General features: G+C 57.4%; 1 protein-coding gene across 1 annotated transcript in view; it reads left to right on the plus strand.

Moving 5' to 3' along the window:
- Rgs5 (regulator of G protein signaling 5) overlaps nucleotides 1-23,687 on the plus strand; it is a 57,579-nt gene that overhangs the window by 22,214 nt on the left and 11,678 nt on the right. The window contains exons 2-4 of the mRNA XM_076832444.2: nucleotides 5,246-5,356; nucleotides 10,362-10,423; nucleotides 22,232-22,398. Coding sequence (XP_076688559.1) covers nucleotides 5,246-5,356; nucleotides 10,362-10,423; nucleotides 22,232-22,398 — 340 coding nt within the window. The remainder of the gene's footprint in view (nucleotides 1-5,245; nucleotides 5,357-10,361; nucleotides 10,424-22,231; nucleotides 22,399-23,687) is intronic.

Raw genomic sequence — 23,687 nt, forward strand, 5'->3', positions numbered from 1 at the left:
CTCCTGAGATCACAGGACCCTAACATCTGGGGTTGGCCTGGTCCTGCACAGAGCTCCTACCTCCCCACACCCTCCTGAGATCACAGGACCCTAACATCTGGGCTTGGCCTGGTCCTGCACAGAGCTCCTACCTCCCCACACCCTCCTGAGATCACAGGACCCTAACCTCTGGGGTTGACCCTGGTCCTGCACAGAGTCCTACCTCCTCACACCCTCCTGAGATCACAGGACCCTAACATCTGGGCTTGGCCTGGTCCTGCACAGAGCTCCTACCTCCCCACACCCTCCTGAGATCACAGGACCCTAACATCTGGGCTTGGCCTGGTCCTGCACAGAGTCCTACCTCCCCACACTCTCCTGAGATCACAGGACCCTAACCTCTGGACTTGGCCTGGCCCTGCACAGAGCTCCTACCTCCTCACACCCTCCTGAGATCACAGGACCCTAACATCTGGACTTGGCCTGGTCCTGCACAGAGCTCCTACCTCCCCACACCCTCCTGAGATCACAGGACCCTAACATCTGGGCTTGGCCTGGTCCTGCACAGAGTCCTACCTCCCCACACTCTCCTGAGATCACAGGACCCTAACATCTGGACTTGGCCTGGTCCTGCACAGAGCTCCTACCTCCCCACACCCTCCTGAGATCACAGGACCCTAACATCTGGGCTTGGCCTGGTCCTGCACAGAGCTCCTACCTCCCCACACCCTCCTGAGCCTAGAGGACACTAACATCTAGGGTTGGCCCTGGTCCTGCACAGAGCTCCTACCTCCTCACACCCTCCTGAGATCACAGGACCCTAACATCTGGGCTTGGCCTGGTCCTGCACAGAGTCCTACCTCCCCACACTCTCCTGAGATCACAGGACCCTAACATCTGGACTTGGCCTGGTCCTGCACAGAGCTCCTACCTCCCCACACCCTCCTGAGATCACAGGACCCTAACATCTGGGCTTGGCCTGGTCCTGCACAGAGCTCCTACCTCCCCACACCCTCCTGAGATCACAGGACCCTAACATCTGGGCTTGGCCTGGTCCTGCACAGAGTCCTAACAACCCACACCCTCCTGAGATCACACCCTAACATTTGGACTTGGCCTGGTCCTGCACAGAGCTCCTACCTCCCCACACCCTCCTGAGATCACAGGACCCTAACATCTGGACTTGGCCTGGTCCTGCACAGAGCTCCTACCTCCCCACACCCTCCTGAGATCACAGGACCCTAACATCTGGGCTTGGCCTGGTCCTGCACAGAGCTCCTACCTCCCCACACCCTCCTGAGATCACAGGACCCTAACATCTGGGCTTGGCCTGGTCCTGCACAGAGTCCTAACAACCCACACCCTCCTGAGATCACAGGACCCTAACATCTGGGGTTGGCCCTGGTCCTGAACAGAGTCCTACCTCCCCACAGCCTCCTGAGATCACAGGACCCTAACATCTGGGGTTGGCCCTGGTCCTGCACAGAGCTCCTACCTCCCACACCCTCCTGAGATCACAGGACCCTAACCTCTGGGCTTGGCCTGGTCCTGCACAGAGCTCCTACCTCCCACACCCTCCTGAGATCACAGGACCCTAACCTCTGGGCTTGGCCTGGTCCTGCACAGAGCTCCTACCTCCCCACACCCTCCTGAGATCACAGGACCCTAACCTCTGGGGTTGACCCTGGCCCTGCACAGAGTCCTACCTCCTCACACCCTCCTGAGATCACAGGACCCTAACATCTGGGCTTGGCCTGGTCCTGCACAGAGTCCTACCTCCTCACACCCTCCTGAGATCACAGGACCCTAACATCTGGGCTTGGCCTGGTCCTGCACAGAGCTCCTACCTCCCCACACCCTCCTGAGATCACAGGACCCTAACATCTGGGCTTGGACTGGTCCTGCACAGAGTCCTACCTCCTCACACCCTCCTGAGATCACAGGACCCTAACATCTGGGCTTGGCCTGGTCCTGCACAGAGTCCTACCTCCCCACACCCTCCTGAGATCACAGGACCCTAACATCTGGGCTTGGCCTGGTCCTGCACAGAGTCCTACCTCCTCACACCCTCCTGAGATCACAGGACCCTAACATCTGGGCTTGGCCTGGTCCTGCACAGAGTCCTACCTCCCCACACCCTCCTGAGATCACAGGACCCTAACATCTGGACTTGGCCTGGTCCTGCACAGAGTCCTACCTCCCCACACCCTCCTGAGATCACAGGACCCTAACATCTGGACTTGGCCTGGTCCTGCACAGAGCTCCTACCTCCCCACACCCTCCTGAGATCACAGGACCCTAACATCTGGGCTTGGCCTGGTCCTGCACAGAGTCCTACCTCCTCACACCCTCCTGAGATCACAGGACCCTAACATCTGGGGTTGGCCTGGTCCTGCACAGAGCTCCTACCTCCCCACACCCTCCTGAGATCACAGGACCCTAACATCTGGGCTTGGCCTGGTCCTGCACAGAGCTCCTACCTCCCCACACCCTCCTGAGATCACAGGACCCTAACCTCTGGGGTTGACCCTGGTCCTGCACAGAGTCCTACCTCCTCACACCCTCCTGAGATCACAGGACCCTAACATCTGGGCTTGGCCTGGTCCTGCACAGAGCTCCTACCTCCCCACACCCTCCTGAGATCACAGGACCCTAACATCTGGGCTTGGCCTGGTCCTGCACAGAGTCCTACCTCCCCACACTCTCCTGAGATCACAGGACCCTAACCTCTGGACTTGGCCTGGCCCTGCACAGAGCTCCTACCTCCTCACACCCTCCTGAGATCACAGGACCCTAACATCTGGACTTGGCCCAGTCCTGCACAGAGCTCCTACCTCCCCACACCCTCCTGAGATCACAGGACCCTAACATCTGGGCTTGGCCTGGTCCTGCACAGAGCTCCTACCTCCCCACACCCTCCTGAGCCTAGAGGACACTAACATCTAGGGTTGGCCCTGGTCCTGCACAGAGCTCCTACCTCCTCACACCCTCCTGAGATCACAGGACCCTAACATCTGGGCTTGGCCTGGTCCTGCACAGAGTCCTACCTCCCCACACTCTCCTGAGATCACAGGACCCTAACATCTGGACTTGGCCTGGTCCTGCACAGAGCTCCTACCTCCCCACACCCTCCTGAGATCACAGGACCCTAACATCTGGGCTTGGCCTGGTCCTGCACAGAGCTCCTACCTCCCCACACCCTCCTGAGATCACAGGACCCTAACATCTGGGCTTGGCCTGGTCCTGCACAGAGTCCTAACAACCCACACCCTCCTGAGATCACAGGACCCTAACATTTGGACTTGGCCTGGTCCTGCACAGAGCTCCTACCTCCCCACACCCTCCTGATATCACAGGACCCTAACATCTGGACTTGGCCTGGTCCTGCACAGAGCTCCTACCTCCCCACACCCTCCTGAGATCACAGGACCCTAACATCTGGGCTTGGCCTGGTCCTGCACAGAGCTCCTACCTCCCCACACCCTCCTGAGATCACAGGACCCTAACATCTGGGCTTGGCCTGGTCCTGCACAGAGCTCCTACCTCCCCACACCCTCCTGAGATCACAGGACCCTAACATCTGGGGTTGGCCCTGGTCCTGCACAGAGTCCTACCTCCCCACAGCCTCCTGAGATCACAGGACCCTAACATCTGGGGTTGGCCCTGGTCCTGCACAGAGCTCCTACCTCCCACACCCTCCTGAGATCACAGGACCCTAACCTCTGGGCTTGGCCTGGTCCTGCACAGAGCTCCTACCTCCCACACCCTCCTGAGATCACAGGACCCTAACCTCTGGGCTTGGCCTGGTCCTGCACAGAGCTCCTACCTCCCCACACCCCCCTGAGATCACAGGACCCTAACATCTGGGCTTGGCCTGGTCCTGCACAGAGCTCCTACCTCCCACACCCTCCTGAGATCACAGGACCCTAACCTCTGGGCTTGGCCTGGTCCTGCACACAGTATGTTGTTCTACAGCCTGCCGTGCTGGGCAGGGAGGGAGCCAACCCGCTGGGTAGTGGTGAGAAGGTCGTGGGGAAAGAGCAGAAGGGATGGGCAATGTAGAATGGACTCTCTTGGTAGCAGTTATTGTACCCCCTGTGCTAAGGAAAAATGGGGTGTCAAGCTAGATATTTCCTGGAGTGCTCTTCACTCCTCTGACGTCCGTGGTCACTCCTCCTGGCATTCTGTATCTTGAAGACTTTCATCTGGTTTCCTTAAGAAAAATGTTAACAGCTCTATGAGGAAAAGGACCTAGATATTTTCAGCAAGTATTCTTGAATGTTTTTCATGCAAGCCTTTTGCCAGGCACAGGGGATGGAAGCCTTTAAGATACCTACTTTCCAGGAGTTCTCTTGTCAAATTGGAAACAGACACATAATCATGAATGTCATACCGTTTGACATCACCCTTAAGAACTGGGTGAAGTGCCACAGCACCAGGTGAGGACCATCTGGGTGTCTGCAGGGCTCGCTCCTTGGTTAGAATCAGCATTGCTCGGTGCTCTTGATCTCAGTCCTGATAAAGGGAAGCATGACCTCAAGATTACCCTTAGGACTGAGAGTGAGAAGGCTACATCTTGGAGGAGGGGAGTCCAGAACCAGGACTACATTCACGCCCTGAAATGCTGGCCACACAGGGCAGCAGACAGCTCTGGCAGGTCCGAGGCCACCAGTCTGCATCTGTGAAGGCGGCTGCATCTGAGAGGCTCTGCCAGCTGGCTGGGGCCAGGCGCTGGGGCTGAGGAGGAAGCCCTGTGGAGAGGAATGTCACCCAGCAGAATACATGACGCTGTGGCTGGGACGGCTCACACACATCTAGGCACACTCCGTCATCCTGCAGAAAGGGGAGCTGGGGTCAGGCAGTAAAGAATGATTTATGTCATGTACCAACTGGTAGTTGGGCACAGAGTCCTGGGGATGGGTGGACTATGCGGAGCCATTACCCTGTCGACTCCAGAGACACTCGGGCTCACCCTGGCTGGTTGTCGTAGGTTTTCTCATCCTCAGGATGAAAATAACACTACTATAGCTTCCATGTAGTAAAGAAGAGAATGCATGCGTAGCAATCACGATTAAAACAAGACGGTGCGGATTAACCAGGGCCAGCCGGAAGCGCTGACCAGCCGTCTCTGCACTGGTGCTCTTCCTGCTGCGAAAGCACAGAGGCAGTGACATGGGTTTGTCCTTTGGTTCCTGGAGGCAGAGGAGGTCTGTTTGTGAGGTCTGTGTGCTGGTGTGACATTCCTGTTCCCTTCTCTCTCTTCCAGGGCCAAGGAGATCAAGATGAAGTTGGGCACACTCCTGCAGAAGCCTGACTCAGCTGTTGACCTCATCATTCCATACAACGAGAAGGTGCAGAAGCCAGCCAAGCCCCAGAAGTGAGTGAGCCCCGGCTCCCCTGCTCCACAGACCCTCATCACTCTCTGCAGATCAGAGTCCCCCGAGAGTTGGCTTGTAGATAAGCTTTCCCTGATTCCATTTATGGAACACAATATCAGATACTGGCAGAATGACACACACACACACACACACACACACACACACACACACTCAGTGAAGGAGAGTGAGAAAGAGCCCTTACCTTGGGAAAGACATACCATACTCTGTAAAAGGGAGCAGCCACCTGCTTGGTCAGCCAGCACTCAGATCTGGCGCTGGCTGGGGCCAGGAGCACTCCCTGACCATGAGCCAGGAAGCTGCAGCTGGCAGCTGGGGGCAGGGCCAGCGTTCTCAGGGTGTGAGGAGCGTTTTCCTCTGGAGGTCCTGAGGGTCAGGCAGATGATTCAAGACTGAGCTTCTTCTCCAATGTGGAGACCTCCCAGGTCCAGAGAAGAGTGGATGCTGGATGGCCTTTGCTAAGTCCTGCAGAGCAAGAGCTCTCTCCAGTCCTAAACCAGCATTCCTGGGTTTCCTGTGCTCAGGTGAACTTAGGCACCACAGGAAGCTGCAGCGCTAGGGAGTCGAGCTGTCGGCTCCTGCAGGACGCTGGCCCACTTTCCGTCAGCATGGGAGGCACAGAGTCCCCACGCGCTCCTAGTCTACCACACAGGGTGGGCAGCCCTCCTCTCTCTGCCCAGAGGAAGAAACCAGGTGAATTCTGCTACTGAAGATCCTGGAGACCACAGAGTGTGCCTGACAGCTTCTTTCTCCTTCCTAAACTAACACTTGGGTGCTCCACCACCGATGCCTGTCTAGGCACCTCCCACCTCCAACTAGCTGGACTAGTTGAGACACACCAACACGGATTTTTCTTTTTAAAATTGCCATTCACCCTAAGTGGATATCTCCATTTGCCTCCAGTGGACTCTCACAGCTGAAAGGGCTCATCAGCAGGAAGCAGCAGTCTCAGGCCAGTGGGAGCAGGCCAGACCTGTGTGGAAGTGGCCAGTGGGTCAGGTACTGACCTGCTGGGATCAGCATGAAGAACTGGCACTGTGCCTGCCTTGAGGGGCTGCTCGGAAGCCCCACAGACATGCTTGCAGTCTGGGCCCAGGGATTCCTGCTAAAGCCCCGGAGGATTGCTGGACCCCATCTGCAGGGTCTCTTGCCCTTTGACCTCCATCCCCACCCCTCCCCAAAGTTCTCAGGGTTGAGAGAACCCTTTCATTCCTGGGAGTGCTGATGTCTGCTGCTCCCAAACTTGCCACCCTGCCCACCCATCCTGGGCGCCAGTCTGTGCCCCTGCCTGGCAGGCAGCTTGGTGCGTGCACCCTCATCTCTTTCCTCCCCTGGGTGCTCTCTACCCACGTTCTATCAGAGGATAAGTACCTTCTCTTCACAAAGTGTTTCTGACCCTCTCCTTTTCATCAGCAGGGATTCCTCTCCTGGGAGACACTTTCTTTTATTTATTGTTTTAAAAAACATTCATATTTGCATAAAAATTAGGCCATTGAGAAAAACAGAAAAAGCTGCCGGTGTCCTCCCCCAGAACCAGCTTCGCCTGGTAAGAGTTCCTGGTTCTCTGTCCCTTGAGCCCTCCACAGAGCGGGGCTGTGCCTATTCCAGTCTGCACAGGTCCCAGCCGCCCTTCTGGGCTCTTAACCACTCACTCTCCTGGCTGACTGCAGAGACTGAAGTCTACACCTGCCCACCACCCAGCATTTCCTTGCCTCCTTCTAATCAGGCTTGAGGCTTATGGCTCAGGGAAGCTTGGGTGCCTGGTCCACCTGGTATCTGCCCATGAGCTCTGTCCTCTTCAGAGTTCTCACTTGACCACCAGCTACCTTTCCTTAGAGCTCTGACTTGTGCACCAGGGTGTCTGCCCACCGGCTGCCTCCTTCTACAGCGTTCTTCCTAGCGTCTGGGCCTCTGCCCTCCCCACCCGCCTCTTCTTCAAGTGCCCCCATGTTCGCCCACCCTCGGCATCTGAGCAGCCCAGGCCGGCTGCAGCCCTCACAGCAAGCCGTGGTCAGCAGACCACGGGGGTTTAGCCTGTGGACACTGCAGGTGGGGCTGTGATGGACCGTGGTATGGCAGGGTAGACCTGGCGCTCCTCTGAGGTTCTCACTCCAGGCTCCCTTTTCTGCCTATTATGTCCCATCTCTGGCGGGGCCTGGGGGTCCTGCTATTGCTGTTGCTGTTTGCAGCTCAGGGGCTTTGGGCTGACTGCACACAAATGCCCCTTACTGGGCTCTGAGTGCCATCGCCCGTCACAGCTGTGGCCAGGGTGGATTCACCCACTGCTGCAAAGTGGGTCCTGCTGAGGATCAAAGACATGCCACCTCAGAAAGTGCTGCTATTTAGAAGCTATGACCCACTGGTCACTGCTGGCCACGGGGTGAAGGCGGGACAGGATTCACAGACTTGGGCTGGTCCTGAGCAGCTAGACCTGGGGGGAGGGCAGGGCGAGCATCACTACACCCTGGGGATCACCTTCCCACCGGAGCAGAGACCTGCAAACACACTTACCAGGAATATTGAGTCAAGCCAGGCACCCCGCAGACTGCAAACCAAGCCCAAGCCCAGACAGCCCACATAGCAACCCACACCAGCAGTGGTGCTGAGAGAGGTCATGACACTCTCCCCTACCTGAGGTCACAGCCCATGCATGGCACAGCCACCAGCAGGCATGGCCATAGCTTCTTGGAAGCCACTGAAAGATCTCAGTTCATTCAGTTGTGGCTATTAGCAACCAATCCTGCCTCTGGGTAAGTGGGCCAGCACTCACGTACTCAGCACCTGGCCATGTCTGTTGCAGGCTGCCCTGCAGTGCATGCAGCTCACAATCAGCCGCAGATCCATGAGGATTTGCTGAGTCCTTATCCCATGGCTGATGTTGCCCTGGGCACCATGGACAGGGTACCAGTGGGGAAACCCTGGCCCTTTTCCAAGTCCATGTGTGGACCCCAAATTGCAGACATCTTTTACCCTCACAAGAAACTCATGCATTAGAGGCTGGTGCTGCAGGGGCTAGGCCACAGGGCAGGGAGAAGGGGAAGGTTTCCTGAAGACGCGATCCCCCGGCAGTGAGAGAGATCAGGCAGGGTGGGTGGGAGAGTGGACAGGAGGGACTTCCAGTTGAGATGGCTCCTGAACCGCAAAAGCTTGGCCTTGTCAGACCTCCACCGAAGCTCATTTGCCCTCCTTTCACCGAGCTTCCCGACCCTCCTTCCACACTCACCACAGAGGGCGCCCACTCCTTGTGGTCAGCTCTGACCTTCAGCCCAGGATGCCAACTGGCCATCCTGCATCTGTCTTGTTTCCAAGAATTTGGACCTAATGAGGGCTTATGCATTTTGAGAATCGGGACAGGATGAACCTCTGTGGCCTCCCAGGGTGCCGTCTGAAGGAGCTGTGGGGCTTTCATCCACCTGACTACCCTTACCTTACTAAGGGCCAACTTGGCCCTGAGTGGGCCCTGCATGTATCCTTTCCAGGACTGATCTGGGCTGTGATGTGCTGCTGGCATCGACCGTTAGCTGGCTCCAACAAGACCACCTGGAACAGATAGGATTTGGCAAGGTGTTAAAGCTTGGTGCACCTGCTCAGACCATGGCTCTCCACTTCTCACCCCAGAGGGGAGGCACAGGGAAGTGATTCCTTTTACTTACTCCAGGATCAGAAGATTTACTTACTCCAGGATCAGAAGATTTACTTACTCCAGGATCAGAAGATTCAGTGGGTGCTTCAGGCCTTCCCCTTTTCTGAGCCAGTTTCTTTTATCCAGTAACTTAATATTCTGCTGCTTCTATGTACAATTTGATGTGATATGAGTCTATTAAGTACAAAATATTGAAACCACTCTAGTGAAGAAATTAGGGTATACAAGGCCTTGTGACAGCAATGTAGGAGCAAAAGAACACATTCGTAGGGAGAGTCTCAGTATGAGGCAGTGTAGAAGAGCCAAAGTGGCCACTGACCAGAAAGTTGAGGGACTCAGGTCTGTGCCATTCCCCATCTCCCTTTCCCCCTGTATGAAGGGCAGAGAAGGCGGCTCACCTGTTCAGCCAATGACACTATGTCTTTCTCAGTCTGTGCAGGCTCTGTCACGGGGCATGGAGTCGGGGGTCAGCTCAGCACTGCAGGTGCCGCTGCCCTTGCAGACAGTGAGGCTGCTTCTCAGCCTGCAGGACAAGGACCCACAACTGTGTCAATCTCAGCTACTAGATCGAAACATTAAAAAGCCACCTGCTATTTCTCAAACTAGAAACAGGAACCCATGGGCTGTGTGCAGAGTTGGCTGTGGGGCCGGAGCTAAAACACCTCCCGGGCCCACCGTGCCCCGTCTGTCTCTCTGTAGCAGGGAGAGCCGGACACCTCCCAGATGAGGCCAGCAGGTCCCTGGCACACTGATGGGAGGGGAGAACTGGAAGGAGGGGATGGGCACAGTGATGAAGCACCAAGAGGTCATGGCAAGTGGCCACCAATTCTCCTTAGTCAGCACGGCTGGCGTTTGTGGCCACGTTCCATTCGAGGTGTACCAACCGCTTTTCTCAAAAATATCCCCCGTCCTAATGGGCAGGGAAACTGGCATGGATGTTAAAAATGCAGACTCGCTACGACCACTTCCTAGCATGAAGCACGATCACGGCCCATCTCCACTGGCCTTGCCGATGGCCTGGGGATGGGGAGCCCAGGCCCCGCAGAGCAAATGGGCAAGGCTGAGAGGAGTTCGGCCCTGTGAGGGGTGGCCTGCCCTGGGGTGTGCCTGGCTGGAGACCACGAAGCCGCTGGCAGGGACCACGGTCGTGAGGCTTGGCTTCGTGGAGGCAGATCTGCCAGGGGACACCACAGCGCGGCCGCTGACTGCCAGGACCCATTTGCTGGGACGCCGCCCGTCCTCGTACCTATGGTGTCAGTGGCACCACGCTCAGCAGGGCAGTGGCACTGCCATATGCTGGCTGCCTGCCCAGGCCTGCTTTCACCGTCCTCCCTCTTCTTCAGGCCCTCGCGGGACGAGGCTCTGCAGTGGCGTGACTCGCTGGACAAGCTCCTGCAGAATGACCGTAAGTGCTCGGGTCCAGGGCTGCATCAGGCACGCCTGGCCCTCTTCCCGCACTGGCGATTCTTCAGTCCTGCCAATGGTCTCACCGGGGAGGCTGGCATGGGCTGTGGCTGTGCTGTGCCCAGGAGGGCAAGGAGGGTGGAGGGTGGAGACAGGCCGGGCATGCAGGGATGCACAGTGCAGGCTGTGTGCCCTCTGCCTGCTCCTGAGGCAGAAGAGGTGGCTGGGCCCACGTGCTGCCTCCTTGGTGTTCTCCAGAGACCCAGTCTTGCTGTGCTGCCCAGCTGGCCTTGACCTCCTGGGCTCCAGTGACCCTCCACCTAGCCTCTGGAGCAGCTGGGACTCTAGGCACTGGCCACCGCACCCAGTAGACCTGTGTGCATCTTAAACCTTATTTGAATGGATGGTACTAGAGAATATCATGCTAAGTGAAATAAGCCAATCCCCCCAAACCAAAAGCTGAATGCTTTCTCTAATAAGCAGATGCTAGTCCCTAGTGGGGCTGGTGGGGTGGGGTAGGGAAGAATGAAGGAACTTTGGTTTGTGTAGAGGGGAATGAGGGATGGAGTGGGGCTGTGGTGATGGGAAGGATGGTAGAAAGAGACATTATTACCCTGTATACATGTCTGATTACACAACCAAAGTGACTCTGCATCATGTACAGCCAGAGGAATGAGAAGGTGTGCTCTATTTGTATACTATTTGTCAAAATGCATTCTGTGAAATTAATTAGTTAATTAAGAAGGAAGGAAGCAAGGAAGGAATCAAGGAAGGAAGGAAGGAAGTAGTGCTGCTGCCAGGCACAGTGGGGCATGCCTGTGATCCCAGCTGCTTGGGAGGCTGAGGCAGGAGGATTGAAAATTCAAAGCCAGCCTCAGCATCTTAATAAGGTCTTGAGCAACTTAGTGAGAACCTGTCTCAAAATAAAACATAAAAAAAAATGGCTGAGGGGGGCGCTGGGTTGTGGTTCAGAGGTAGAGCACTCGCCTAGCACGTGCAAGGCGCTGCGTTCGATCCTCAGCACCACATAAAAATAAATAAAATAAAGGCATTGTGTCCAACTACAACTAAAAAATATTAAAAAAAAGAAAATGGGCTGGGGATGTGGCTCAGTGGTCAAGTGCCCCTGGATTCAACCCCTGGTACCAAAGTTGGCTGCCCATCTCCTAATGGTTAGGAAGGACCTGGCCTGACAGGTAGGGCAGGGCAGCCTGTCATTCTGCTCCGATGTTCCTGGGACCCCACGAGGGCGGCCACCCCTCCTGCCTTGGCCCCTGCCCTCTACAGCCCTTTCCCACAGCATCAGTTTGTAGGCCACACACTCAGGCATCTCAGGCTGCTAGGGGATGGGCGCTGAAGGCTAAGAAAGCCAGCAGGGGCTGGGGACCTGGCTCGGGTGGTAGCGTGCTGGCCTCACTTGCACAAGGCCCTGGGTTCAATCCCCAGGACCACACACACATTCACACAACAAAATAAAGAAAGAAAAAGAAAGAGAGAGAGAGAGAGAGAGAGAGAGAGAGAGAGAGAGAGAGAGAGGAAGGAAGGAAGGAAGGAAGGAAGGAAGGAAGGAAGGAAGGAAGGAAGGAAGGAAGGAAAGAAAGAAAGAAAGAAAGAAAGAAAGAAAGAGAAAGAAAGCCAGCCATCGGGGGCGGAGTGTGAGGCCGGGAGGCAGCAATGTGCAGAGGACCTGAGCAGCTGGCCCCTCTGGACTCACAGCGGTTCCCTGTTTCTCAGCAGGAAGACCTGTCTCCACACAGAACTCATGTGTGCACATGGGCGTGTCAATGGAACACCACACAGAGCCTCTAGTGGAGATAACTGTGTTTTAGAGTTATTGTGCGTTCACGCTTGTGCATGTAACGTGTGTCTGTGTCTGTGGACATGATGTGAGTGTCTATGTTTGTGTACTGTGTGTGTCTGTGTACATGATGTGTGTGTCTGGGGACACAGTGTGTGTTTGTTTATGTAATCTTAAGCTCCAGATAATTATCCTCTGAAGAGATTTGTATTTTTAAGGTCTGGATAATAAATGGTGAGGATAATAAATTTGTAGCCTGCTTGTTGTTTGAAGGGCCACTGGTCCATTCCATCTAGCTCGAGCAGGAAGCGGCATTTAGGCTTAGGTGGGAAAGATCTCACAAAAGCCAGGTGAGTCCCAGGGGTGAGGCTGATGAGGTCCTCAGGTGGTCCTGTGGCGACTGATGACTGGTTCCTCAGGTGGTCCTGTGGGGACTGATGAGGTCCTCAGGTGGTCCTGTGGGGACTGATGAGGTCCTCAGGTGGTCCTGTGGGGAGTGATGAGGTCCTCAGATGGTCCTTGGGGACTGATGAGGGCCTCAGGTGGTCCTTGGGGACTGATGAGGGCCTCAGGTGGTCCTGTGGGGACTGATGAGGGCCTCAGGTGGTCCTGTGGGGACTGATGAGGTCCTCAGGTGGTCCTGTGGGGACTGATGAGGGCCTCAGGTGGTCCTGTGGGGACTGATGAGGTCCTCAGGTGGTCCTGTGGGGACTGATGAGGGCCTCAGGTGGTCCTGTGGGGACTGATGAGGGTCCTCAGGTGGTCCTGTGGGGACTGATGAGGGTCTTCAGGTGGTCCTGTGGGGACTGATGAGGTCCTCAGGTGGTCCTGTGGGGACTGATGAGGTCCTCAGGTGGTCCTGTGGGGACTGATGAGGTCCTCAGGTGGTCCTGTGGGGACTGATGAGGTCCTCAGGTGGTCCTGTGGGGACTGATGAGGGTCTTCAGGTGGTCCTGTGGGTACTGATGAGGTCCTCAGGTGGTCCTGTGGGGACTGATGAGGTCCTCAGGTGGTCCTGTGGGGACTGATGAGGGTCTTCAGGTGGTCCTGTGGGGACTGATGAGGTCCTCAGGTGGTCCTGTGGGGACTGATGAGGGTCTTCAGGTGGTCCTGTGGGGACTGATGAGGTCCTCAGGTGGTCCTGTGGGGACTGATGAGGTCCTCAGGTGGTCCTGTGGGGACTGATGAGGGTCCTCAGATGGTCCTGTGGGGACTGACTGTTTCCTCAGGTGGTCCTGTGGGGACTGATGAGGTCCTCAGGTGGTCCTTGGGGACTGATGAGGTCCTCAGGTGTCCTGTGGGGACTGATGAGGTCCTCAGGTGGTCCTGTGGGGACTGATGAGGGTCTTCAGGTGGTCCTGTGGGGACTGATGAGGTCCTCAGGTGGTCCTGTGGGGACTGATGAGGTCCTCAGGTGGTCCTGTGGGGACTGATGAGGGTCCTCAGATGGTCCTGTGGGGACTGACTGTTTCCTCAGGTGGTCCTGTGGGGACTGATGAGGTCCTCAGGTGGTCCTTGGGGACTGATGAGGTCCTCAGGTGTCCTGTGGGGACTGATGAGGTCCTCAGGTGGTCCTGTGGGGACTGATGAGGGTCTTCAGGTGGTCCTGTGGGGACTGATGAGGTCCTCAGGTGGTCCTGTGGGGACTGATGAGGGTCTTCAGGTGGTCTTGTGGGGACTGATGAGGTCCTCAGGTGGTCCTGTGGGGACTGATGAGGTCCTCAGGTGGTCCTGTGGGGACTGATGAGGGTCTTCAGGTGGTCCTGTGGGGACTGATGAGGGTCTTCAGGTGGTCCTGTGGGGACTGATGAGGTCCTCAGGTGGTCCTGTGGGGACTGATGAGGTCCTCAGGTGGTCCTGTGGGGACTGATGAGGGTCCTCAGATGGTCCTGTGGGGACTGACTGTTTCCTCAGGTGGTCCTGTGGGGACTGATGAGGTCCTCAGGTGGTCCTTGGGGACTGATGAGGTCCTCAGGTGTCCTGTGGGGACTGATGAGGTCCTCAGGTGGTCCTGTGGGGACTGATGAGGGTCTTCAGGTGGTCCTGTGGGGACTGATGAGGTCCTCAGGTGTCCTGTGGGGACTGATGAGGTCCTCCGGTGGTCCTGTGGGGACTGATGAGGTCCTCAGGTGGTCCTGTGGGGACTGATGAGGTCCTCAGGTGGTCCTGTGGGGAGTGATGAGGTCCTCAGGTGGTCCTGTGGGATGAGGTCCTCAGGTGTCCTGTGGGGACTGACTGGTTCCTCAGGTGGTCCTGTGGGGACTGATGAGGGTCTTCAGGTGGTCCTTGGGGACTGATGAGGTCCTCAGGTGTCCTGTGGGGACTGATGAGGTCCTCAGGTGGTCCTGTGGGGACTGATGAGGTCCTCAGGTGGTCCTTGGGGACTGATGAGGTCCTCAGGTGGTCCTTGGGGACTGATGAGGTCCTCAGGAGGTCCTTGGGGACTGATGAGGTCCTCAGGTGGTCCTGTGGGGACTGATGAGGTCCTCAGGTGGTCCTGTGGGGACTGATGAGGTCCTCAGGTGGTCCTTGGGGACTGATGAGGTCCTCAGGTGGTCCTTGGGGACTGATGAGGTCCTCAGGTGGTCCTGTGGGGACTGATGAGGTCCTCAGGTGGTCCTGTGGGGACTGATGAGGTCCTCAGGTGGTCCTGTGGGGACTGATGAGGTCCTCAGGTGGTCCTTGGGGACTGATGAGGTCCTCAGGTGGTCCTTGGGGACTGATGAGGTCCTCAGGTGGTCCTGTGGGGACTGATGAGGTCCTCAGGTGGTCCTGTGGGGACTGACAAGGGTCCTCAGATGGTCCTGTGGGGACTGACTGGTTCCTCAGGTGGTCCTGTGGGGACTGATGAGGGTCTTCAGGTGGTCCTGTGGGGACTGACTGGTTCCTCAGGTGGTCCTGTGGGGACTGATGAGGGTCTTCAGGTAGTCCTGTGGGGACTGATGAGGTCCTCAGGTGGTCCTGTGGGGACTAATGAGGTCCTCAGGTGGTCCTGTGGGGACTGATGAGGTCCTCAGGTGGTCCTGTGGGGACTGATGAGTCCTCAGGTGGTCCTTGGGGACTGATGAGGTCCTCAGGTGGTCCTGTGGGGACTGATGAGGTCCTCAGGTGGTCCTGTGGGGACTGATGAGGTCCTCAGGTGGTCCTGTGGGGACTGATGAGGTCCTCAGGTGGTCCTTGGGGACTGATGAGGTCCTCAGGTGGTCCTTGGGGACTGATGAGGTCCTCAGGTGGTCCTGTGGGGACTGATGAGGTCCTCAGGTGGTCCTGTGGGGACTGATGAGGTCCTCAGGTGGTCCTGTGGGGACTGATGAGGGTCTTCAGGTGGTCCTGTGGGTACTGATGAGGTCCTCAGGTGGTCCTGTGGGGACTGATGAGGTCCTCAGGTGGTCCTGTGGGGACTGATGAGGGTCTTCAGGTGGTCCTGTGGGGACTGATGAGGTCCTCAGGTGGTCCTGTGGGGACTGATGAGGGTCTTCAGGTGGTCCTGTGGGGACTGATGAGGTCCTCAGGTGGTCCTGTGGGGACTGATGAGGTCCTCAGGTGGTCCTGTGGGGACTGATGAGGGTCCTCAGATGGTCCTGTGGGGACTGACTGTTTCCTCAGGTGGTCCTGTGGGGACTGATGAGGGTCTTCAGGTGGTCCTGTGGGGACTGATGAGGTCCTCAGGTGGTCCTGTGGGGACTGATGTGGTCCTCAGGTGGTCCTGTGGGGACTGATGAGGGTCCTCAGATGGTCCTGTGGGGACTGACTGTTTCCTCAGGTGGTCCTGTGGGGACTGATGAGGTCCTCAGGTGGTCCTTGGGGACTGATGAGGTCCTCAGGTGTCCTGTGGGGACTGATGAGGTCCTCAGGTGGTCCTGTGGGGACTGATGAGGGTCTTCAGGTGGTCCTTGGGGACTGATGAGGTCCTCAGGTGTCCTGTGGGGACTGATGAGGTCCTCAGGTGGTCCTGTGGGGACTGATGAGGTCCTCAGGTGGTCCTGTGGGGACTGATGAGGTCCTCAGGTGGTCCTGTGGGGAGTGATGAGGTCCTCAGGTGGTCCTGTGGGATGAGGTCCTCAGGTGTCCTGTGGGGACTGACTGGTTCCTCAGGTGGTCCTGTGGGGACTGATGAGGGTCTTCAGGTGGTCCTTGGGGACTGATGAGGTCCTCAGGTGTCCTGTGGGGACTGATGAGGTCCTCAGGTGGTCCTGTGGGGACTGATGAGGTCCTCAGGTGGTCCTTGGGGACTGATGAGGTCCTCAGGTGGTCCTTGGGGACTGATGAGGTCCTCAGGAGGTCCTTGGGGACTGATGAGGTCCTCAGGTGGTCCTGTGGGGACTGATGAGGTCCTCAGGTGGTCCTGTGGGGACTGATGAGGTCCTCAGGTGGTCCTTGGGGACTGATGAGGTCCTCAGGTGGTCCTTGGGGACTGATGAGGTCCTCAGGTGGTCCTGTGGGGACTGATGAGGTCCTCAGGTGGTCCTGTGGGGACTGATGAGGTCCTCAGGTGGTCCTGTGGGGACTGATGAGGTCCTCAGGTGGTCCTTGGGGACTGATGAGGTCCTCAGGTGGTCCTTGGGGACTGATGAGGTCCTCAGGTGGTCCTGTGGGGACTGATGAGGTCCTCAGGTGGTCCTGTGGGGACTGATGAGGTCCTCAGGTGGTCCTGTGGGGACTGATGAGGGTCCTCAGGTGGTCCTGTGGGGACTGACAAGGGTCCTCAGATGGTCCTGTGGTGACTGACTGGTTCCTCAGGTGGTCCTGTGGGGACTGATGAGCGTCTTCAGGTGGTCCTTGGGGACTGATGAGGGTCCTCAGGTGGTCCTGTGGGGACTGATGAGGTCCTCAGGTGGTCCTGTGGGGACTGATGAGGTCCTCAGGTGGTCCTTGGGGACTGATGAGGTCCTCAGGTGGTCCTGTGGGGACTGATGAGGTCCTCAGGTGTTCCTTGGGGACTGATGAGGTCCTCAGGTGGTCCTGTGGGGACTGATGAGGTCCTCAGGTGGTCCTGTGGGGACTGATGAGGGTCCCCAGGTGGTCCTGTGGGGACTGACTGGTTCCTCAGGTGGTCCTGTGGGGACTGACAAGGGTCCTCAGATGGTCCTGTAGGGACTGACTGGTTCCTCAGGTGGTCCTGTGGGGACTGATGAGGTCCTCAGGTGGTCCTGTGGGGACTGACTGGTTCCTCAGGTGGTCCTGTGGGGACTGATGAGGGTCTTCAGGTGGTCCTTGGGGACTGATGAGGGTCCTCAGGTGGTCCTGTGGGGACTGATGAGGGTCCTCAGGTGGTCCTGTGGGGACAGACTGGTTCCTCAGGTGGTCCTGTGGGGACTGATGAGGTCCTCAGGTGGTCCTTGGGGACTGATGAGGTCCTCAGGTGGTCCTGTGGGGACTGATGAGGGCCTCAGGTGGTCCTGTGGGGACTGATGAGGTCCTCAGGTGGTCCTGTGGGGACAGATGAGGTCCTCAGGTGGTCCTTTGGGGACTGATGAGGTCCTCAGGTGGTCCTGTGGGGACTGACTGGTTCCTCAGGTGGTCCTGTGGGGACTGACTGGTTCCTCAGGTGGTCCTGTGGGGACTGATGAGGTCCTCAGGTGGTCCTGTGGGGACTGACAAGAGTCCTCAGATGGTCCTGTGGGGAATGACTGGTTCCTCAGGTGGTCCTGTAGGGACTGATGAGGGTCCTCAGGTGGTCCTGTGGGGACTGATGAGGTCCTCAGGTGGTCCTGTGGGGACTGATGAGGTCCTCTCGTAGTCCTGTGGGGACTGATGAGGGCCTCAGGTGGTCCTGTGGGGACAGACTGTTTCCTCCGGTGGTCCTGTGGGGACTGATGAGGGCCTCAGGTGGTCCTGTGGGGACTGATGAGGTCTTTAGGTCTTGTGGGATGAGGTCCTCTGGTGGTCCTGTAGGGACCTTGAGGTCCTCAGGTGGTCCTGTGGGGACTCACAGGGTCCTTGGGTGGTCCTGTGAGGCTAACGAGGGTCTTCAGGTGGTCTTGTGGGATGAGGTCCTTAGGTCCTGTGGGGACTGACAAGGTCCTCAGGTGGTCCTATAGGAACCGATGAGGTCCTCAGGTGGTCCTGTGGGGACCCACAAGGGTCTTTAGGTGGTCCTGTGGAATGAGGTCCTCAGATGGTCCTTGGGGTCTGACTGGGTCCTCAGGTGGTCCTGTGGGGAATGATGAGGGCCCTCAAATGGTCCTGTGGGGACTCACAGGGTCCTTGGGTGGTCCTGTGAGGACTAACGAGGGTCTTCAGGTGGTCCTGTGGGATGAGGTCCTCAGGTGGTACTGTGGGGACTGACGAGGGTCCTCAGGTGGTCCTGTGGGATGAGGTCCTCTGGTGGTCCTGTGGGGACTGATGAGGGCCTCAGGTGGTCTTGTGGGAACTCACAGGGTCCTTGGGTGGTCCTGTGAGGCTAACGAGGGTCTTCAGGTGGTCCTGTGGGATGAGGTCCTTAGGTCCTGTGGGGACTGACAAGGGTCTTCAGATGGTCCTGTGGGGACTCACAGGGTCCTTGAGTGGTCCTGTGAGGACTAACAAAGGTCTTCAGGTGGTCCTGTGGGATGAGGTCCTCAGGTGGTCCTGTGGGGACAGGTTGGTTCCTCAGGTGGTTCTGTGGGGACTGATCAGAGCCTCAGGTGGTCCTGTGGGGACAGACTGGTACCTCAGGTGGTCCTGTGGGGACTGATGAGGGTCCTCAGGTGGTCCTGTGGGATGAGGTCCTCAGGTGGTCCTGTGGGGACTGATGAGAGCCTCAGGTGGTCCTGTGGGGACTGACTGGTTCCTCAGATGGTCCTGTGAGGACCTACAAGGTTCTCAGGTGGTCCTGTGGGGACAGACTGGTTCCTCAGGTTGTCCTGTGGGGACTGATGAGGGTCCTCAGGTGGTCCTGTGGGATGAGGTCCTCAGGTGGTCCTGTGGGGACTGATGAGAGCCTCAGGTGGTCCTGTGGGGACTGACTGGTTCCTCAGGTGGTCCTGTGGGGACTGATGAGGGTCCTCACGTGGTCCTGTGGGATGAGGTCCTCAGGTGGTCCTGTGGGGACTGATGAGGTCCTCAGGTGGTCCTGTGGGATGAGGTCCTCAGGTGGTCCTGTGGGGACAGACTGGTTCCTCAGTTGGTCCTGTGGGGACTGATGAGGGTCCTCACGTGGTCCTGTGGGATGAGGTCCTCAGGTAGTCCTGTGGGGACTGATGAGGTCCTCAGGTGGTCCTGTGGGGACAGACTGGTTCCTCAAGTGGTCCTGTGGGGACTGATGAGGGCCTCAGGTGGTCCTGTGGGGACTGATGAGGTCCTCAGGTGGTCCTGTGGGGACAGACAGGTTCCTCAGGTGGTCCTGTGGGGACTTATGAGGGCCTCAGGTGGTCCTGTGGGGACTGATGAGGGTCCTCAGGTGGTCCTGTGAGGACTGATGAGGGTCCTCACATGGTCCTGTGGGATGAGGTCCTCAGGTGGTCTTGTGGGGACTGATGTGGTACTCAGGTGGTCCTGTGGGGACTGATGAGGTCCTCAGGTGGTCCTGTGGGGAGTAATGAGGTCCTCAGGTGGTCCTGTGGGGACTAATGTGGTACTCAGGTGGTCCAGTGGGGACTGATGAGGTCCTAAGTTGGTCCTGTGGGGACTGATGAGGTCCTCAGGTGGTCCTGTGGGGACTGATGAGGTCCTAAGGTGGTCCTGTGGGGACTGATGAGGGCCTCAGGTGGTCCTGTGGGGAATGATGAGGGTCCTCAGGTGGTCCTGTGGGATGAGGTCCTCAGGTGGTCCTGTGGGGACTGATGAGGGCCTCAGGTGGTCCTGTGGGGACTGATGAGGGCCTCAGGTGGTCCTGTGGGGACTGATGAGGTCCTCAGGTGGTCCTGTGCGATGAGGTCCTCAGGTGGTCTCTTGGGGAGTGATGAGGGCCTCAGGTGGTCCTGTGGGGACTGATGAGGTCCTAAGTTGGTCCTGTGGGGACTGATGAGGTCCTCAGGTGGTCCTGTGGGGACTGATGAGGTCCTAAGGTGGTCCTGTGGGGACTGATGAGGGCCTCAGGTGGTCCTGTGGGGAGTGATGAGGGTCCTCAGGTGGTCCTGTGGGGAGTGATGAGGGTCCTCAGGTGGTCCTGTGGGATGAGGTCCTCAGGTGGTCCTGTGGGGACTGATGAGGGCCTCAGGTGGTCCTGTGCGATGAGGTCCTCAGGTGGTCCCTTGGGGAGTGATGAGGGCCTCAGGTGGTCCTGTGGGGACTGATGATGTCCTCAGGTGGTCCTGTGGGGACTGATGAGGGCCTCAGTTGGTCCTGTGGGGACTGACTGGTTCCTCAGGTGGTCCTGTGGGGACTGATGAGGTCCTCAGGTGGTCCTGTGGGGACTGATGAGGTCCTCAGGTGGTCCTGTGGGGACTATGAGGTCCTCAGGTGGTCCTGTGGGACTGATGAAGTCCTCAGGTGGTCCTGTGGGGACTATGAGGTCCTCAGGTGGTCCTGTGGGGACTGATGAGGTCCTCAGGTGGTCCTGTGGGGAGTGATGAGGTCCTCAGGTGGTCCTGTGGGATGAGGTCCTCAGGTGGTCCTGTGGGGAGTGATGAGGGCCTCAGGTGGTCCTGTGGGGACTGATGAGGTCCTCAGGTGGTCCTGTGGGGACTGACTGGTTCCTCAGGTGGTCCTTGGGGACTGATGAGGTCCTTAGATGGTCCTGTGCGATGAGGTCCTCAGGTGGTCCTGTGGGGAGTGATGAGGTCCTCAGGTGGTCCTGTGGGGACTGACTGGTTCCTCAGGTGGTCCTTGGGGACTGATGAGGTCCTCAGGTGGTCCTGTGGGATGAGGTCCTCAGGTGGTCCTGTGGGGAGTGATGAGGTCCTCAGGTGGTCCCTTGGGGAGTGATGAGGGCCTCAGGTGGTCCTGTGGGGACTGATGAGGTCCTCAGGTGGTCCTGTGGGGACTGATGAGGTCCTCAGGTGGTCCTGTGGGGACTGATGAGGGCCTCAGGTGGTCCTGTGGGGACTGATGAGGTCCTCAGGTGGTCCTGTGGGATGAGGTCCTCAGGTGGTCCTGTGGGGACTGATGAGGGCCTCATGTGGTCCTGTGGGGACTGACTCGTTCCTCAGGTGGTCCTGTGGGGACTGATGTGGTACTCAGGTGATCCTGTGGGGACTGATGAGGTCCTCAGGTGGTCCTGTGGGGACTGATGAGGTCCTCAGGTGGTCCTGTGGGGACTATGAGGTCCTCAGGTGGTCCTGTGGGACTGATGAGGTCCTCAGGTGGTCCTGTGGGGACTATGAGGTCGTCAGGTGGTCCTGTGGGGAGTGATGAGGGCCTCAGGTGGTCCTGTGGGGACTGATGAGGTCCTCAGGTGGTCCTGTGGGGACAGACTGTTTCCTCAGATGGTCCTGTGGGGACCTACAAGGTCCTCTGGTGGTCCTGTGGGGACTGATGACGTTTTCAGGTGGTCCTGTGGGCTGGGGGATCAATTTGCCTGGCTTACTCTATAGAATGGCTGGTTCCTCTGCAGTCCTTGATCTGGTTGTATGGGATCTCCTCAGGTTTCATTTTCTGGCAAACAGAACGTGCCTTACAAATTTCCACTTGACAGAGACTGATACCTTTGGCTTAAGACTCATGAGAGCTTTAGCCGCAGGGAAGGAGAGCTACCCGACCTCTCCTCTTGGCACACACCTGGCCTTGTGTCCTCAAGTGCAGTGGACAGCAGCTGCTACTGGTCAGTCTGGTCCAAGAAGCAGAACAAGGCAGCTCTGAGCAGATATGCTCTGAAGCACGGACTCCAAGTCCAGCTGCCTAGCCTGGAGTCCACTCTCCTCCTGGCCAGGTGGGCCTCTGTGGGCAGTCACTGACCTCTCTGGCCTCACTTGTAAAATTGGACTTTTCAGTGCCTTTCTCTCAGGTTTGCAGTGAAGATCCAGGAATTGACATTTGTAAGGTTCTTATGTCAATGACAGACACATTTGGGAAGTCACTTGGGAGGTGTGGAAAGGTTCAGTGTCACTAAATAAATTAACAAATTTCCCAACTGACTTCTTGCCTTGCTAGATGCCCTTGCCAACTTCAAAAGTTTCCTGCAGTCTGAGTTCAGTGAAGAGAACCTCGAGTTCTGGCTGGCCTGTGAGGACTACAAGAAGATCCAGTCACCTGTCGAGATGGCGGAGAGGGCAAAGCAAATCTACAAGGAATTCATCCAAACGGAGGCTCCTAAGGAGGTGGGTCCTGGTGGCAGGTGGGTGGGCACCATTAGCCAGGGTCCACTCGTCCCCAGGATGGCTCCAGCTGAGATATGGCCGGTGCTGGAGCTCAGGTCTGCTCCTGGTGGCACAGTGTCTGCCCAGGGCAACACTGGAGCTCTTGATTCTGTCTGGTCAATTTCCACCCATGGCCCCATGCCCTGGTGTGAGCAGTAAGCCGCAATCTTGGAGGAATTGCTGTCTCTCTAACCTAGTTCCTCCCCTTGTGAAACAGGAATAAGGGAGACTGCTTTGTAGAGTTGTTGGAGGATTAAATTAGGCTTGGAAGCACCCACCCCAGGGTCTGGACTAATGGTGCCCCCGAGCATCCCGCCTCTGTCCCACACTGTCTTTTTGCCCCTAACCCTAACCCTTCAGCTCCTTCCCCCTCCTCCCTACTCTCCCATCCTATTTCCCCTGCCCCCAGCCTTGGGCATCTCCTCTGTCCTTGGGGCGACAGGACAAGACTTCAGTCTATGAAAGCTAGCACAGATAGATGCTAGACATGGAGCCCACGTGCCCCTGGCTGAGCCCGCAAGACCGGCTCTGATTCAGCCACGAGAAGACTTTGAGGGAGTTGGTTTTCTCCTTGCTATTACTGAAACCAAACTTCAAAGCTGACGAGGAAGTGCAGAACAGCATCAAGGACATCAGAGCTGTCTCAGGCCACTCTAAACCCAGCCTGGACACTAGAGGTCTCAGCGAGACTGGCCGAGCATGCCTTCAGGCAGCAACACAGCCTTCACGGTGACTGGCAGGGAATCCCACTGCCCTCTGCTCCCCAGGGCCAAGAGCTGCAGTCACAGCATCAATTGTTAGCTCCTTTGTCATCCCTCTCTGGTCCTTTTGAGAGGACCATGTATATGGATGGATGGCAAATTGTACACCCATGGGTGACAGATGCGCTCCTGCCATGACCAGTGGCCATCAGGCCAGGAGTGCAGAGGACCTTGGGCAGTCCAGGAGCTGAAAGGTGCTGGAGGGAACGGGATCCCTCTCTGTGCTGAGCTCTGGGATACCCCGCTTGCCTTCCGCTCCTCCATGCCCACTACGAGCTCTCCCTCCTGGGCTGCCATTAGGGCCCAGCATCCTATCTTCTGTCCCTCTGGACCCTATGTACAGTGAGCAGGTGAACTGGAATGGAGGTGACGTTGGAGTTAGGTTACGACTGCACTCCCTAGTCCCAGTATATTCTCCTCTGCAGCTTGCATTCCTACTGACGTCATTCCTATTCATAGGATTCTAAGATTTGTTGAAATATCTAAAAA

This window comes from Callospermophilus lateralis, chromosome 13 (genome assembly GCF_048772815.1).
Source record: "Callospermophilus lateralis isolate mCalLat2 chromosome 13, mCalLat2.hap1, whole genome shotgun sequence".
NCBI classification, from domain to species: domain Eukaryota; kingdom Metazoa; phylum Chordata; class Mammalia; order Rodentia; family Sciuridae; genus Callospermophilus; species Callospermophilus lateralis.